Here is an 18441-nt window from a genome sequence, read left to right as displayed (position 1 = left end):
AAAAAAAACACAGAGGGCCACCACCACGAGCTGTCCTCGAGGGTTACCATGACTAGAACAAAACATCAAATGCTTTGTCAATCCGCATTTCAAGGACGCAGACCTTACTGCTGCAGGACCCACATCCCCTCCGTGATGGGCTGCACAGCACCGTGGCTGGGCCAACGCTCAGAGAGGAAACACAATCAGCGCGTTTCCAGTTCAGTTGATGCCCCGAAGCTCGTCACTGCAATTAGCAAATCACCACGCGCTCTGCCCTAGTCGAGTGACACGACACGCAGCACAGCCTCTCCTCCCTCACATTCACCCTAGTGGCACAACCCTAGTTTCACCCTTCGGCGCTTAACAAGTGGAAAGGTGATGTCGGAGAGGTGAGGAGCCAGCCCCCTTCAGCCCACTTCCATCTGTGCCGTGGCAGTGCATTTGCAAGGGAATCGAAAGAGAGATAGCTTAAGCCACTGTTCCGGCTAAAACCGTGACAGTGACGGTGGTAAGGCTACACAGAGCATGTCACCAAGGGGTTAAAAACCTCCAAATCCTCAGGGATCCTGGGGAGGTCTGGCTGCATTCGTACGATTCTGTCCCCAGCAGGTGCAGCGAGCAGCTTTGATCAAATACGAGCAAAGAGCAGTGAAAGATCTCTAACCACTAGGAGTCTGCATTCCTAAATTTAGTGCACAGAGACACTCCCCGCTAATTGGCTTACAGTCGTTATCTTTGTATCTCACTAATAACAACACTGTAAACTGAATAAAGACTATTTAATATTCTTTCCTTTAACACAAAAAGACTGACAGGCAAAGCCATAAAGATGGATAAAACACTATAAAATTACATCTTTTAAAATAATGCAGCATAAATAAACCATTTAGAATGAGACTGCATTTATTGCAACATTACAGGCTTTTTGGTGGAAGGGGGGTTTGTGTTTTATTTACCCTGAGTAGGTTAGAATATAGACTTTCAGTTTGATATGAAAAACTACTATGTCGTGTAACATCTTTTAGTCAAGAAATAGCCCCGTGCACAAAAGCTGGCATTGCAGTAGGTTGGAGGCAGATTCAGGCAGAAATCATATAGCTCAACAGAAAGGACAAAGCATTTCTGGACAACTGAAGGAGAAACTCACTGAATTCAAACTGAATTTATGTCAAATCGTTCTGGAATTTTTCCTAGGTTTGTTCTTGACAAAAGATGATAGTAACCAGCAAAGGCACCATGCTCCTGATTAAACAGTCGGAGGGCTTGTTTAAGAGGATGACTTGTTTCTGAACAGAGCCAAGTAAATCAAAAGAGCAGCAGACACCGATCTGACTACGTCTGGAACTCACTGCATCCTTCAAAGAGAGGCAAAGAAAACAGACTCGTGCGTCTGAGCGAGCAGGGGCTCCAATTGTGTTTCCGTGTTGTGAAGCAGTGTATCTGCCAACACATCTCAAGTCCTAATGAAATTAGATGAACAGATCTATCAGGAGCACAAGCACCCCGTGCTCTGCTGAAATAAGCTCCCCGACAATTTCTGTAGGCTTTAGTAATAGCGTTAGTACAATGCAAATCCAGGCATCACCTCCCAACACAGTGATGTGACAATCACATTCCAAAAAAATTGCAGATAAATCACCTTCTACTACAATAAAACCATTTTCTGCTACAGCAATTTCCTTTCCCGGGCTCCCCTTATAGTGCATGGTTAGTATCAGACATAAGAGACAAAAGAAAATTATAGACCCAAGGAGTTGTAACAAAGACCCACTCGCTGCCAGTACCTTAAATTCCAAACATAAGTGATGTGCAATTGGAGACAAACTAACCCCCCTTTTTCTTTTTAAAATCTTTTTGCACACGAGTAACCTTAACTTCCGTGTTCACATATGACAAGCAAAAGTGACAGACAGTGCAGCCAAAACAGTTCATATATAACTTAGCTTTTTTTTTTTTGACTTTTCTTTTTTTAGATAGATTCTCAAAGATGGATGTACCTGGGATGTGACTAAGATGACATCTGTGAAGCAGAAATAAGCCACAAAACTTCCCGAGAGGAAGGAAAAAGAATCGATCCTTCAGTTTCTGCTTCTAAGGAGAAGGGTTTTACCCTCCAGGTGCAAAAGAAAATCTGGAACATCTTCATTTAGAGAAGCTGCTATTCAAACCAATTTCTTCCTCACCCTGCAGTAGTGCTTCAATTGGAATTATATTGGATGGGGTTTCAGGGCTTTGGAGGGACAGGTAGTCCGATACATCCATGGCACTTAATGTTTCAGTCTGTGAGTCTGAAGGGGTAACTATCTGACTGCTCTGCCCACATGAAGGAGAAGGGGAAGAGGAAGGAAAGGTCTGAGGCTGCAGCTGGGGAGCTGGCTGCTCCAAAGCTTTCGGTTCAGGTGAGGGACATTCCTTCTTACTGGTGGCTTTGTCCTTGGCAGAGTCTCGGCAGGCACACTGACACTGGCAGGCCTCCTCCTGCTTTATAATGATGACAGGAACGCTGAGACCAATCTGCTGAACAGGGCTTCCTGAAGGGGAAACAGAGTTCAAGACACACGTAACCAAAGTGCGTAATTTCACCACGAGGAGAGACAAATCTTTGTTAGATTCGATCGTATACACCTTGCAGAAGAGATTACATGCTATTTTCTCAAGCACAACGAATACCCCTAGCAGATGACGAATAAATAAACGAAAGGTCCTCTCTCCTGATGAGCAGCCTGTACAGGCTGAACCCAGACATGAGAAGCCTGGTCTAAAGAGATCTTACCTATCTCTTTTGACTATAATTGATTTAGATTTGCAATACAATAATACTGTAGGGAAAGCACATTGTAGAACAGGACTTCCACGGCTGTGTATCAGTTAGATGAATCTCGCAGATAGTACTTACCAAAAACAATTGCTGAAGAACTGATTAAGTTTACCACTTTACTGCCCGTTTAATGTCTTCATTTAAAAGAACAAAACATAAATTATGTCCTTGCACTTGTCCGTTGTTCTTCTATGTATGTTCCATTAAAATACCATTCTACTTTTATGAAATATTTATTTTTATACAACACATCTTTTTATAAATCCTAGATCTAATTTATGGTTATCTTACAAGTTGTTAGAAAAATACTACAGGACAGGTCTCAGCACAAAGCTGTAAGTCTACTGATAACATTTAAAACCTCAGGAAGATTTTAAAAATTGAACGTTTTTCTTCAAGACTTCTGCAAGCAATTAAATCACCACAAATCCTGGTTAAGCTAACATTACTGCAAACAAGCAAAGAGAGAAAAGAAGGTTCCATGTCGAATGTGCTTACCTGTGTTGCCAGCTACTGGTAATGCAGTGGTAAAAAAAACCTTTTCTACTACTTTCGGAACTTGTGGCTTAAAGGAAAAAAAGAAAAAGAGAGCATGAGCTGATTCGAAACAAATTTCTACCGTTGAAAACTCCAAACAGCTACAAGCAAAAGAAACAGATATATATACACTTGCCAAAGAGAACACATAGGGAAACTAATACAAAAATTAGCATTTGGTTTGGTTCTCTGGTATGTTCTGGCTATTCCAAAACTAAGAGTAATATTTCAGTAGTCCTAAAGATGGGGAGTAATATCCCTCTGCACTACATGTCTGTTAACACAGCTTGTTTTGACAACTGAATGACTCAATTCTTAAATTGCCGCGCTTGCTCATGCTGCTTGTACTTGCAGTCATTCATTCTTACCTATTTGCAACTGACAAAACCTAAAGTTGGCAACAGTACTGCTTAAAGATAAAACACAGCCTTCAATATCCAGATTTACTGGAGAACCAGAAACATCCTGTTTTCCCAGAAAACATATTATCTTTATGAGGCTACATTACAAAGAGACAGAGATTACAAAATGTCTGAATGCTGAAATTTTACAGTGTCTTTTGTACTTGTCAAAAGAAATAGAATAAAAAACTTATTCTCAGGCCATATGGTGCAGTGTCCTGGATAAACCAGGTTGCTACCTTCTGTGAGAAGTTTGTCACTGGGCAGAAGAAGGAGAAAACAAGATTTCTGTGCACTTGGGATTTCAATGCATCTATTCTCTACTTATTTCTCTATTTTAGGGGCTGCATTGGTGACATGTTTATCAATATTAATACAATAAGCTTTATATAATACCGCATCCTGGTTTGGATCTTACAATTCCAGGTTTGATCCCCTTCTTTTTTCCCAAGGGGAAAGACCCTATGAGGAACAGGGATGGTTCAAGCTGTTTCAAAGCTAAGCTAGATATACTAACCATTTGTTCTTGGCTTTGTGGAGAACCAGTGGCACCATTTAATATCCATTGCAAGTTTTGCTCTCCCATGACAATGCTGGACTGTAGAATAGCGGCGCTTTGAGAAGGAGTAATTGTTATCGTTGGATTACTGGTCAGAACAGAGTTCGCACCAACAGGCACAGTCTGAACTACAGCCGGCAAGGGTTCAGTGGCACTTGGTGCTGTCGGGGCAGATGCCCCAGCAACCACTGAAAGTCCTTGTACAACGGGCTGCGGTGGTGTCTGAGTGTGCTGCAGAAAGTCTTGGTGACTGGCTGGAAACTGTGTGCTGTGAGGAACAGGCACTTCTGGGGATTGTAAAACAGTTGCAGGATTTCCAAATGCAGCTTGCTGTGAGCTGGTTCCTATGGAGGGAGCAGCAGGTGCTGCTGAGGCTTGTAGTGCTGAATGCGAAGGCTCAGAGATGCCAAGCTGCAGTACAAGTGGAAGAGACAACGATGCTGAATCTCCTGCAGAAGGCGGAACAGCAGTGACTGAGTCTGCATGACCATTAAAAGCTTCAATCAAGGCAGCTGCCAAAAGAAACAAAGAAAATATATAAATACCTCAGTTCTCATAAGATCCGCATAAACAACCTTTCCAATAAACTTATCAGCTAGCTAATAGATTTTTGCTCAGTAAAGCACTACCACTTTTCACATTTTCAAACTAGTGCTCAAAACCAAACAATACTAGGCAATGAAATCTAAAAGTAGGTCCAAATTCAGGAAGCTGATAACACTGAGTAATACACACTAGCTGATCAGCCCCATAAGCCCTCTCTCCAAAGCCTTTTCATCAGCAGGCTCATACAGCTACATCAAGAGAGGAAGTTCAAAGATAACACAGACATGAAGTCCAAGAGCATCAACGTTGGCACTGTACACCAGCATGTGTAAATACACAGCCAGTTCCCCTGTCACTGCCCAAGTGTTACACCATCTGTGGATGTATTTCAACACAAAAATATTTCAACACTGAAGCTGAAGTTGTCGGTTTGCTACTTAAACTTATGTGGGGCAGTAGTCTTCAGTCTGAATTGCTGATTCAAACACTTGTACGCAGCGAGGGAAAACTGTCAAAAAACTCCCTCTTAAAATAGCGCAGCCACAATTTGTACCTGTCTGCTTAGAGTCTTCCTGATTTGTGGTATGATCTGGGCTCTGAAACATAGACTCAAAGATGCTTGCTGGTGAGATTGTGCTCAGGTCTTGTCCATGTGTCTGGAAAATAGAAAAGACAGGAAGATATCAGATAACATTCTATCCCAGGTCTCCATAAACTTTGCACAAATCCCAGCCAGGCAACATATCAATGTCAGAAACACATTCCCAGTTAACCAGCCACCTTCAGGAAAGGTACATAGTTCAGGTACCTAGCATAAAATGTAAAATGATGCTTAATTTTTATAACCCAAAATCAAATTTACCAACATAATGAGCAAATCCTTACAAAAATAAGCAAGTCCTTTAAAAGTCGAACATATTCTTCTCATATATACTTTGTTCAACCTTTATTTACTGTAATACTCTACTAGAAACCAAAACGGACATTAATTTGGTCTTGTTTTTCTGCAAAACCTTTTCTGGAGCAGAAATAAATAGCTCTGCTTAGATTATATCCTGAACTATGCACTGCTGTCACCCACACTGCTATCGGAACATAATATATCAAAAACCTGCATGCTGCTTCCATGTTGAAGCACAAAATAAGGACATAGTCTCATCAGCATATAATTTTCCTCCATGTAAAATTTAAGCTCAGTCAACAGTTAACTGCAAGCAAGAACATCATTACCGTAAAATCAGATGCTGAGCTTTTAAAAACAGCTTGATTTAATCACTGCATATTTTGGAAGAAAATCCTTCTCTCTCACTTGGCTATTCTGCTGTTAAGACGTCAGAGCCATTTGCAAAAAACAAGCCAAAGCTCTGTGCTGAAAGTGCCAGTAAAGTGCAATTGCTTCCTGAACAGGCTCTTCAAGTACTTACAAGTTTATTCACAGATGTGTTTGGGAAAAGATGCAATCTATTTAAATGACACCTGGCAGCTAATATTTAATAACCTAATTAGGTGACTGTGTCACTCAACAGATTATTCTATACAAGTGACCCAACTTAATACCTAAAACCAAGATCTAAACAGGAAAGACCAGGGAACAAATCCAAACAGTGGGTATGAAGATGGTTTAAACATGTCATACTAGTTCTACTCCAGAGTAAGTTTTTCTTCTTCAGCAATAAAGATCTTACTCAGCTGTACAAAAACAATAGCTTGCCTTAATATTCGCTTATCTGTATTCCTGTCTGAAGCCTTCGAGAAGTGAGCTTGTCATGCTTAGTCTGGACATGTACAAACTCCCCCACTCAAACACAAGAAACATGCTAGATAGTGTATCTACTAGTTACCTGCTTCATTCCCTGCTCAGCTAGCTCTAATCCTACAGCTCAGAGCTGATCATAGCTGCGTCTCTGGCATATATCGGGTAGTACTGTAATATCTGATTTGTATATATTATTCACTTCAAACTGATTCATTCCGACCAAATGTTATTTTCATACTGAAAATGGATGCTAGAATTATTTTCTTTTGTGACAGAGTACGTCTCTTCCACTAGCGAAAGGGAAGTCTAAAGGACAGCATGCTGGAGCAAGTGAAACAGAAGCAACCAGTCATACATATCTAATCTGTGTTCCACTCAACAGGACAGATACGTTGTTAGGAAAAAAAACAAAACTCAAATTATGGGTGAGGCAATTCAGGGACAGTAACTCACTAGATTAGAGTTCTCCCGCAGTTCTGAATCTGTTGATATGAGGCTTAAGTCACTCAGACAGAGCGAGTGGCTTGTATCCTGTAAAGAAGAAAAAAAGAAGTGGGGTTAAATATTAAACAATAGTGGCAGAAATGTTTCAAATTACTTTTTAAAGTTCATCCAATATAAGCAGAGCTATTCTGTCTACGCCAATTTAGTTTGTTGTTGTTGTTGTTTGTGTTTTTTTTTTTTAACCTATGGATAACCCTAGTCTCAGTTCTAAAATCTAAGGAACAATATTGCTAAGCAAAACATATTTAGCTGCTCTCAAGGATCTTAACATCTCTCACATTGCTTTACAAAAAAATTAAGCAACCTAGAACTCCAAATTAGCATATGAGCAAAGCAGCCTGTAGAATATAAAAATCCAAGTCATTAACAGTTAGTGTTTATTTTACTTCACACACTTATTACATAGTGTTGAGTGAAACATAAGAATCTACAGGGAATAACATGATAATGTATACAACTGCCTATACACTTGTGCCAGTACTTGCTACAGTCATCCAAGCAGCAGCAGCCCAAGTGTTAATTTTAATGTGATTAAAACGAATACACAAACTTAGACATGCTTTTCTAAATAAAACTTCGTAACCAAATGCCGTGCTAGAAGTTTCAGAAATGCTGATGCCACTGCTTATTATCAGTGCACTGTAAACACAGCCTATGAGAAGAAAGCCTACACTTCCACCTTGAATGCCAGCAATTTCAGAATTGAAATTGAATTCTCAGTTCAAAAAAGAGAGGCTACCACCAGTGCCTTCATGGGAGATGGACATCGATTAGTTACAATTTCCTTTGAAAATCTCAGCTTTAAACGTTACACCTTTAAAACAAGTTATGGACCAAATAATCATTCCACCAAAGTAAGATTTTGTCTCTACCTAAACCAGAAGCATTAGGAAGAAGAGCTACTAACCTCAGACACATTGTTATTGGGAAGTGCATTATAGGAATGTCCTTTCTCATGACCTTTCATGTGACTCTTGAGACTATACTGTGTACTAAAAGTCTTCTCACAGCCATTACTGGGACAGAAGAAAGGTTTCTCCCCTATAGGCAGCAAAAACCAGACATAACAAACATACAAACTTACATAAGATACTTTTAAAGCACATAGAATAGCAACAGTATTTTATACAAATAGGGTTGTTTTTCTCCAACACAACTCATTATGACAAAAAGCGAAACCTTAGCATAGGTTAAGTATAAGCAAACTCTTTCTGCACCAGAGCACATCTTGGTAAGAAAAAGAAGCACCTTGCTTTCTATACAAATTGCTACTTACGGCCAAGCCAGCAGCACCAACAGCTAACTGAAAGAGCAGTTCCTTAACTTGCTATCACAATGACCCTATTCAAAAGACTGGGTCCCACCTCATAAACAGTCTTAATGATACTCTGCAACACAGTCATAATTACTATACAACATGTTGGAACTTGTATGAATAGATTTGAGAGTCGTTATAATGCCACATAACACATTTATCATTCTTGGAAAGAGGCTTGTAAATAAAAGGTTCCATTTTATCAAGTGAACTGACACAAGAACAGAATGTTTAATTTCTGTGCATCACTGCTGACACATCTGTGAAACACGCTGATGAAATTCAAGACCTGTCAGGCATAAATGGAAGTGACTTTTCTCTGTGGTTCAGTTTCTTTGTTCTCAGTTGAAACATGAGCTGAATTTTTGATTGTCCACCCATTTTTTTATGTTATCAGTGTGCTTGATGCAGGTCATAGAGGAGAGTCAGGATATGTTTCTAGATAACTCTAGGAAAGAAGTGATTTATGGCTGACTCACTGAGTTACATCTATTTGCATAGCTGTATTTAACAGTCCTGAATGTATTGCGTAACTTAAAGAATAAAATCAATGGTGCCAAGACAGATCTAGAGTCTTTCTTTTTTTATAAACTACATCTAAATGTATAAAAAAAAATACAACACTGCCCAATAGGAAAAACGTGTAATTAAATGTCCCTGCTAGGTTATTTTATAAGCAAGTTTAAATAGATATTAAGATTCTGAGAGTTAGTATAAACTGCACAGGCTCAATAAAAGAAAAAAACAAATCTTTGGGACTTACCAGTATGTGTCCTAACATGTGTTTTGAGGTGGTGGCTTGCAGCAAAAGCCTTTCCACAGCCGTCATGCTCACACCTGAATGAGGCATCAGGGAAGAGTTAGAATCAGGCTTCTTTCATGCATTTGTTATAACCTCATGTCATGCTCTTCAAATGTCACAGGACTCTGAAAGGTGGACTGACACCAGTCTCTGCTAGTACCAGGTACGTCCCTACAGCTGCTATGCATGCTGCACGGACTTATCTTAAAGAATAAAACCAATGGTACCAAGACTGGTCCCAGAAGAACCTTTCTTTTTTTATGAACTACATCTAAATGTAAAAAAAAAAAAAAAAAAAAAAAAACAACACTGCCCAACAGGAAAAATGTGTAATTAAATGTCCTTGCTAGGTTATTTTATATGCAAGCAGAACTCTGAATGTGACTTTAAAAGTCAAGCATGAAGTCGTCATTTGGGGCTACAGGGGTCTCCTTCGTGGAATAAACTCTACTTCATAACAGACAAACAACAACATGCTTTAGAACTTTTATCTTGGGATACACTTATGTCCAAAAAAATTCTCCTAGCTTGACTATTCCGGTCACTTGAAGACAGTTACTTCACCCACTTTTACAGATAACTAAGAGCACTCTAGAAGAAAAATGCTCAAATGCTAGTCTTCTTTTTTAATGGGAATAATTTTTCATTAATGACAGTAATAGCTGCCATTTGACACAGGCGATCCATTACAGAAGTTCTAGAGAAGCAAAAATTGCCACCCAGCAACCTACCGAAATGGCTTTTCTCCTGTGTGTGTTCGAATGTGCTTCCTCAGGTCACTGTGCGTTGTGAAATATTTACTGCAGCCTTCTGATTCACAGTTAAATGTTTTCCCTGTGTGAAGCCTCTGATGTGCTTTCAACCTAAAAAGCATGCAAAAAAAATCCCTTTTATGGTCTGTAGTGCAAACCAGCCCCTCTCTGAGGCGAGCAAGCCATTCATTTAAACGTGAGGACAGGATTAAAGGCTTAATGTAAGTAATTGATATCACTCCCAAAGTCCTCACACAAATCTGAGAATTCCTTGTCTTTGTGCACCATCTTCAGTACTAACACAAAACAAATAAACTAAGTATGTTATTACAAGCTCATCATCCTGGATGGTTATACCATCTTGGTATAGCTTTTTCCCTTTTTGTGGGGTTTTTATTTGCATCTGTACTTGGAAAAATGATAACAATTGTATTCAGACACAAACAAAAAGTAGATGTAACGTGCAAAAGAGCAGCAGCCAGGTCTACGAGAGAGAGACGCAGAGAATCCCTACCTATACAGTGTATTGAATGCCTTTTCACAGCCCTGCACATCACATTCAAACGGCTTTTCCTTAGTGTGCACTCGAACGTGGATTTTGAGGCTGTAGGAGGTAAGAAAGGCTTTGCCACAGCCTTCTTGATTGCAGACAAAGGTGTATTCCCCGCGATGCGTCTTTTGGTGAGTGCGCAGGTTTCCGGCAGTGCTATAGGTGCGTGGACAGCCCTCGAAGGTGCACTGGTATCTCTTAACCTGGGAGACAAAATGATGCACGCTTAATTTTTAAGCATTTCTAGAATCCAGGCAGGGTAGAACGCCAGTTAAACATCAAAGACGACGTGATAGATTCTGACTTCAAAGGTGAAAAAAAAAGGAAGAAATTGCAGTTTAATCATCAGACTAATTAATACTTCTGCTGTACTATGCGAAGAAGAGTGGCACACGTTGGAGAGCAGGCTGACCTTAGAGAAGAATAGGAAACTAATAGAAGAGGGGAAAAAAATAATTCAAAATAAATCTACTTAGAAATCAATAGTTGAAAAGGACCCAAATAGGCTACCAAACCCAGCCGCTGGTCTCATATGCAGCATCTGTATTTCACTCCGGTGCTTACAGCAGAGCTCCTATTAATGGATGAAGAAAAAGGAAGAGGACCCTTAACACCCTGAATGAGAACCACAGTTTTCAAAATCTCCTACAGCCTCCATCGGACCATTTATTACCTAATTTTATCTCAAAGGCAGCCTTCGTTGTGCTTTGTTCTTCTCTTCTGCTTTTACTTAACCAGTAAATGCCTGAAGTGCAGGGACTCAGACAAGGTGCTTTCCGTCACAGGTCCGTGTCACAGATTCTCAGCCAGCTATCTCCATCACCAGGCAGCAGTTTCACACTGAACTAGACCTGACAGCCTTCCCAGCCTCTGCTACGGGCAGAAAAAGACCACGTAAGAAGCTTCCTGTGTGCAAGTCATCATGCTTAATTAAATCTCAGTCTCTCTTGTGAAGTAGAAGGAATAAGCCATCTGATATGCTCGAATAATCTCCCTCTAACATTAATTATCAGACTGACGGCTTTCATTTGACTGCTGCCGTTGAGAAACCTTAACATCTAAAAGTAATTACAGAGCCCAGGAGAGGATTTGAGGGCTGACAGGGAAGCAGCATAAGAGCATTCCAAAAGATGTTGATTCTGAAACGTTTAAAAAGGTGATGCAAAGTCACAACAGAGGAGCAGAAACTTGCAGGTCTAGTAGCGTTAACGACTAGACGGGAGGAAAATCTAGCAGGACACAGTCAGCAGTCCTCTTTTCCAAGGTACAACCTGACGGTACCCAGCATTGCTGCTTAGGAAAGGCTGCAGGCTGTCTTCAGAAAATAAAACCACAGATACTGAATTGTGGCTTGATACCAGGAGAAGCGGATGAGCCTGTACATGACCCACATGAACACGGGTTTCTACCCATCTCACATCTCAACAGCCGTCCTTCGCTTTTTGCTTTATATATACGCCCATCAGAAAGGAGCATCTGAAACTCATTGTTTTATTACCACAGCTTGGGGGGTGAAAACAAACTGACACAGGACCCCTTGACCTGTGCTCAGGTAACTTTAAAATCACTTTAGTTGTAGTCACACTCCTGTCAGAAATATCTGGAACTTCGGTGGGTGCCATAAGCAGTAGGACACCAGAAGCACATCGTTCTTGTGTGCCTAAGAAAGAACTGAGTATTTGTTAATCCTTTCATAAAATAAGTAATTTGGTTAACGCTTTGTGTAATACCACATCAGTGAAGGAATGGGCCCTCAGTAAAAGCTTTATGAGATCTCCAAATGACCCCACAACGCACTGTTTTGTCCAAAACTCATCTCCCATTCATGTTACACAATGTCGTAAGAACAAGGAGAATGGAGGGGATCTGAAACACATTATTTAGGATGCTAGCAGTTGTTGGCACTGTTGAGGACTGTATCAGTGCTAGAGGGTCCAAAGGAAGGTCCAAAGGAACAGCCCTTAGTGCTGTCAGGGGAGCCACACATGCTCAGCATTTCCTTTTAAGAACATGACTGCTAGATCCCAGCCCAACGACACGAGGACATCTAAACAGCCTTCCAGGAAGCAGCGTGGTCAGACAGAACCCTGGCATAAACACAAACACTCATTTTAATTGGGGTTAAGGGCAGACGAGTAAATAGTCTTAGTTACACCGACCTATTTTCCCTGTTTCATAGGGTATGTGAAATTGTTAGGATGTGATTCAAGAAAGCTTTATAAAATGTGAGTGGACAGGAGCTGCAAAATCTCTCGTGTAGCCTCGAGCCGTAGCCTCGTGTTGGTATCACAGCTGCAGGCTGCCATTTACCTACACCTGCGTTTGATAAAACCTTGCTGTTTGGAGAACATTAAAGCAGGTTACATGTACAAGAACACAAATATCCTGACTATGACACTAGAAAGACCTAAGACTAAAGTAACTAGCAGCAGTTTTCACTCTGGGTAGTGCTGAATTAACTCCTGCCTCGTGTGTATCTGATGCTAACAGCAGTTTGCTCACTGCAGGTGAGTTTTCCAGGCTTTGATATCAATGCTCGTCTCACTACTTGATTAATCCAGGGCGAGACTTTACTCCGAACTGGAGCCTTGACCCAACAATTGCTCGGCCAAACAGCAGCTCTCCGTGCCTCTCCAGTTGTGCGTGACAGCTGAGAAGCAACGTTACCCCCAGAACTGTAGCCACCGTGACACACACTTAGCTGTCACAAAGCACAAGGGGGGAGGAAAGGAGAGCTAAAGAAGTTACACGGGATGCAGAAGAGAGAGAACAAGTCTAAACTAAGCTTTTTGCCACAGAGGAAGAAATAGTATGGGTGACTGTCTCACAATAAGGGGCTTATTAAAAACTACAGCTGAAAAGCCTTGCCAGAATAAAGACTTTCCTTTTTCAGAATATCATCTTCTTTCAATCCTCACTACGTTTCCATCTAGCAGCGGAGACTGGATTTGGTTTCTTGTTTTAAAAAGGGACACAGAAGAGGACCTACTGTACACGTAACTGCAAAAGCTTTAAATAATTAAAAAAAGCTACTGGAGACATGATTCAGTTTCTTCTGACACTGTAGTTGTTTCAAGATAGAGTTTTCCTTTTATTTCTAAAGACACTAGCTACCTCGGCTGCTCTCCATGCAGGGAAGGTGATGAATTCTTATGAGAACATGTAGTACGGTGTCATGTTTGCACTCAGGACTTGACAGCCTACCATGGAATTCACAGGCTGGAGCTAAACCTTCCTCCTCTGACCCAAGGTTGACTCTAAAGCATTCCACTTACTACAGTGTTACTAACCCAGAAATGCACGTGTGCGACTGCCCTGGCAGTGGTGTGCTGCACCAACTCCTGCTGTCAGCGTGGGCACCTACAACTGCTGCGATTGTGAACAGCACGGTAATAAAAAAAAAACACACGAATGTTCTTCCACACAAGGAAATTGAAAAGTTTTGGAGATCTTCACATTCTTATCTGGTCACTTTGTATTATTAAAAGCAGCCTCGAGGGAAGGACAGTAATTTAAGTGTAAAACAACCCACCCTCCAAATCAGCTGAAGTTGTCAACAAATATCTGGGCATCACAATACAGTTACACAACGATTAATGCATTCGGTTGTGTGTTGAGGCTACCAAAACACAAGGAAGAGCATGGGCTGTTAAAACACAGACACAAGGGCAGAAAGTACATTTTATTAGATCAAAGCGTGCAGATTACCTTCAGGGATCATCAGATTCAGCACGGTTTGTATCAGTACTTAGGGAAACGCCCCCCTTTAGAGTGTCAAGGCAGCTGTTGGTTAACATTTTACATAGCACGTTACAGGATATTCCCACAGCAAAAGGGAATAACACAGATGTGAGCTACCTAAAAATCAGATGAGGAGTCTAAGAAGCCTTCTGTGTCTTTACATTTACGCCTAGACAGTGAGAGGAAGAGGAGAATATTTATTAATTAATGACTAGGGATCTGGTCCCTGGCTGCTGATGCGCTTCTCAAAGGAAGGCGGCGGTGACACTTCCAGCGTAACGGTGGGACTACGGCAGAGGCCTTGCAGCCCTCCCCTTTTCTCAAAGACCAAACCTTTATTGCACGAACAGGAGGACACCGCAGACAGGAGCGATGTTAAAACCGCATTATAAGCGGATAAAACTTGTACAGCAGCAGAGCATTTAATTCTCTTTTCACGTTAGGAACTCGAGCACATCACACAAGCGTTACACACACAGAGCGACGCAGATATTGACCACGAAGGGCTGGTGGTTACAGCAGCGAGAACCCGGGACCGGCGCCACATGCAAGCGACAACAACAGAAGAGAAACACGGCAGCGACAGAAACCACAGGTGGCTGGGATACGGAGCACAAGAAATAGGTTGCTTTGGAGATAAAGGCCGGGGCTGTAGCAGGTAAGCTTTTTGCAGAGGACAGCGTGCTACTTGGGAGATGCACCAGAGGGAAGCTGGAAGAGGCTTAACGAAGCGTTTGCCTTACAAGTAGGAGCTAATTGTCCAGTAATCAACGAGGCTGTCAAGAGCTGAGCCTGTCACACTGACCAAAGGCCACTTACATTGCTGTTTGCCTTTAGCTCATCTCAAGTTCCGGAGATTCCCCTTAAATTTGTATTTTTTCTTGTGTCATCGCTGAACAAAACCAAATCAATGAAACTGAAATAGAAGGCTGCAATCACGGGTATTCTTACGGACAATTATGAGAAAAGCGTATTGCAACACAAGGAAGTTGAAGGGACTTAAGGGAGTGTAACACTTCCTTCATAGGTGTCTAAGACTGACTTGAAAGTTGAGGACTTTAAAGCATTTCTCTCAGTGGTTAGAACCGCCTCAGATGTTTTGGAAGTACCCAAGAATCGGACTGCTAGCACTCAGAGCTGAGCCAAAGGCGCAGGAGTTTTAAAGCTTTTTTTTCCTCCTGACAACTTAACAACCATCTGAAATAATGGAACAAAAAGGGGTTTTACAAGATGGAAGAGATTCTGCTTCCTTAGGGCTTATTTCCACTTATTTCACATCATGGCATAATTCCTTCCCCCGGCTAGAAAATTAAGCCAAGAGCTGGAAAATAAATTCGGACAAAGAACTTCACCAGGCAGTTCCAGGTCTCGCAAGGCTTTGTTAAAAGGGCAGGGTGAAGAAATAAAGCAGGCTAATCGCATGGGTAAAGTCATCAACCCCAATTCAGCTAGCACACACTGTTCTCACACATTGCCGATTGCAAGCTGATCCTTCTACAAAAAGAAAAGAAAATACTGGCATGACTGACACACCAACATTAAACACTTTAGCAGCTAAGGAGGCAGGATTCAGTAGCTACTAATGCGAATAATAATTGAGCAAAAGAAGTTCCTTAGGCTTAAACGGGTTTACGGAACAAACCTTGGTCCAGAAGTTTCGTGACTAATTGCAAAGCCGACCTCCCACAGCCACGTTTCCTTGCTGCTGTGCGAATGCTAATCAAGGTTCCCCGCTAATCTAAATTATTCAGAGCATTCAAACCTAGCTTCCTTCCTAACAGAGGCTCGTTTCAGCAGTCCTCGCTCACGCTATCGGTTACACTACCAGTCAACGCTTCTACCCCCAACGCTAGCAAAGACACTTGAATAAATTTAACTCCAAACAAGGTCCAAAAAAGTAGCAGTCAGTTGTTAAAAATGCCTTGGCGTTGCAGGCAACCGTGTATTGCTTTTGCACCTAAGCAGTAAGAAACCTCCAAGCTTTCATCACCACTCCGCATGCAGGCAGAATTCATCAGGGAAACAGAATTAAAAGCAGTTTCTATTTTAAATATATAAACTTGCTTCAGCTGGTACTCTGAATTTTCTCCTCAGTTCCCCTGTGAGCGACGCAGTAAAGCTACAAAGCAATTTTAAGTTTGGCATCTTTGGCTTCATATTTCGGCTATTTCAAATAGGGCAGAATTTAATCAGCAATTTGGACTTGCTTTGCTCAGGAACAGGGATCTCCACAGAACAGAGTTCACGTTCTTTTTACTTGTCTCTGAACTCAGAAAATAGTTCTACAACTAATAAAAGGCCACGAAAAATCACATACACTACCAACGTAAATGGGTTTTTGTTGCCCTGTCCTCCTGCTACCTAGAGCGTCACCAGATACCAAGAAGCACTTCCTGGCTGCTTCACAAGAGAGCAGCAGGACATGAAAGCGAAAACTGATGACGTTTGCAGCTATGCTGCTGATGCACCAACCTGTGGGACACAGTCACGCCTACCTGCACGGGGCACTCCTGGCACTAACAGTAACAGCAGGCGCAACGGAGTAACTCCAGAGAACTAACTAGACACGAACCTTTAAGAACAGGGGAATTTGCTGCCTGCCTCCTGGCAGAAACATGTTGTCAAAGCATTTGAGGCCACCAGCTAAAAACTACTCAAAACGAGCGCGAAGTTTAGAAACGTTTTTGGCTACTTACTTCTTTAAGCTTGGTTTCCGGGCATTCAGACTGCAAAGTGAGTGTTGCTCCTTCGATATTTCGTGGCATAGGAGTCGAACCAGGATTTATCGTCAGGTGAATCTGATCCGGAGAAATTATATGTTGCACATAACCCTGGGACATTCCTTCATGATCTGCTATTAAATGAAATCCTTCTTCATGACCCTCGGGTAAAAAAGGCAAGTGATCGCTACACTGTCCTTCATCCTCATCGTCCTCCAACACGCCGTGGTCCTGCTCTATGAGAACAGTCGTCCTGTCGTACACCGTCCCGGACGAGGAGGAGACCAGCCCGTTTTTATCGGCGAACCTCATCCCGCCGTCCTCCCGGCTCAATTCCTCCTCCTCCGCCTCGCAGCACAGCGCGGTGCCCTCGGGGCTGTTCTCCCCCATGGCTCCCCCGCCGCTCACTGCGATATCCTCAGGCTGGGCCGCGACAGCTCATCTGCAACGGAGGGGCAGGACGGGGAGGGGGTCAGGGGGGGCCGGGCCCGGCCTCGAAACCCCCTCAAGGACCGCCCCGGGTGGCGGCCCCGGGCCACGGGCGGCTCCTCACGGATCTCCCTCTCCCCCCCCCCCCCCCCGCCACCCCCGGGCCTCGAACGGCCGAGCCCCGCCGAGAGCCGCCCCCAGGGCTCTCACGGCGTTCTCCCCCCCGCCCTCGCCCCGCGGCTCAAGCCCCGGGGGCCGCCCCCCGCCGCCCCCCGGCCGCGCTCACCGAGCCCCCGGCAGCGGCGGCGGCTCCTTCCCCGCCCCGGCGGCACCATGATTCCAGCGCACTCACTTCCGCTTCCGCCCGCGCGCGGCACGCCGGGAGCGCCGCGCCCGCCGCGGGGGCTGGCGGGAAGGGGGAAGGGTGGGGCCGCGCCCCAGCGCTCGGCCTCCGAGAGGGAGGCCCCGGGTTCGAGTCCCGAGCCCGGCAGCGGCGCCGCTGTGAGGAGGGGGCCGGGGGCCTAAAAGGGGCACACAGAATTGGAGTGTCACAGAATGGCCCGAGTTGGACGCACAAGGGTCACCGAGTCCAACTGTTGTGTGCTTTGGGTTCCGAGGGACATTAAAGCCCGTCCAGCTCACAGAATCCTAGAATCATGAGGGTTGGAAAAGCCCTTCAACATCATCTGGTCCAACCGCCCCCTACCACCACCATCACCCACTGACCACGTCCCCAAGCCCCACGTCCAACCTCTCCTTGAACACCCCCAGGGACGGGGACTCCACCACCTCCCTGGGCAACCCGTCCCAACGCCTGACCGCTCTTTCTGAGAAGAAATGTCTCCTCGTTTCCAGCCTGAACCTCCCCTGGCACAACTCGAGGCCGTTCCCTCTGGTCCTATCCCTGGTTACCTGTGAGAAGAGGCCGACCCCCAGCTCCCCACACCTCCCTTTCAGGCAGCTGCAGAGAGCAATGAGGTCTGCCCTGAGCCTCCTCTTCTCCAGACCAAACACCCCCAGTTCCCTCAG

General features: G+C 43.4%; 1 protein-coding gene across 1 annotated transcript; it reads right to left on the bottom strand.

Moving 5' to 3' along the window:
• Nucleotides 1-742: 742 nt before the first annotated feature.
• Nucleotides 743-17823, bottom strand: MTF1 (metal regulatory transcription factor 1). The gene is made up of 11 exons (XM_048073238.2): nucleotides 17699-17823; nucleotides 16960-17425; nucleotides 10487-10725; nucleotides 9952-10083; nucleotides 9182-9255; nucleotides 8011-8144; nucleotides 7053-7130; nucleotides 5397-5499; nucleotides 4256-4809; nucleotides 3299-3365; nucleotides 743-2513 (listed from the first exon to the last, which is right to left on the bottom strand). Exons 2-11 carry the CDS (start codon nucleotides 17371-17373, stop codon nucleotides 2125-2127), a joined length of 2184 nt encoding a protein of 727 aa, XP_047929195.2. The 5' UTR covers nucleotides 17374-17425; nucleotides 17699-17823; the 3' UTR covers nucleotides 743-2124.
• Nucleotides 17824-18441: the final 618 nt, after the last annotated feature.

This window comes from Anser cygnoides, chromosome 24, assembly GCF_040182565.1.
Source record: "Anser cygnoides isolate HZ-2024a breed goose chromosome 24, Taihu_goose_T2T_genome, whole genome shotgun sequence".
NCBI classification, from domain to species: domain Eukaryota; kingdom Metazoa; phylum Chordata; class Aves; order Anseriformes; family Anatidae; genus Anser; species Anser cygnoides.
Note: the sequence above shows the minus strand (reverse complement) of the source record. Positions and strands in the feature narration are given on the sequence as shown.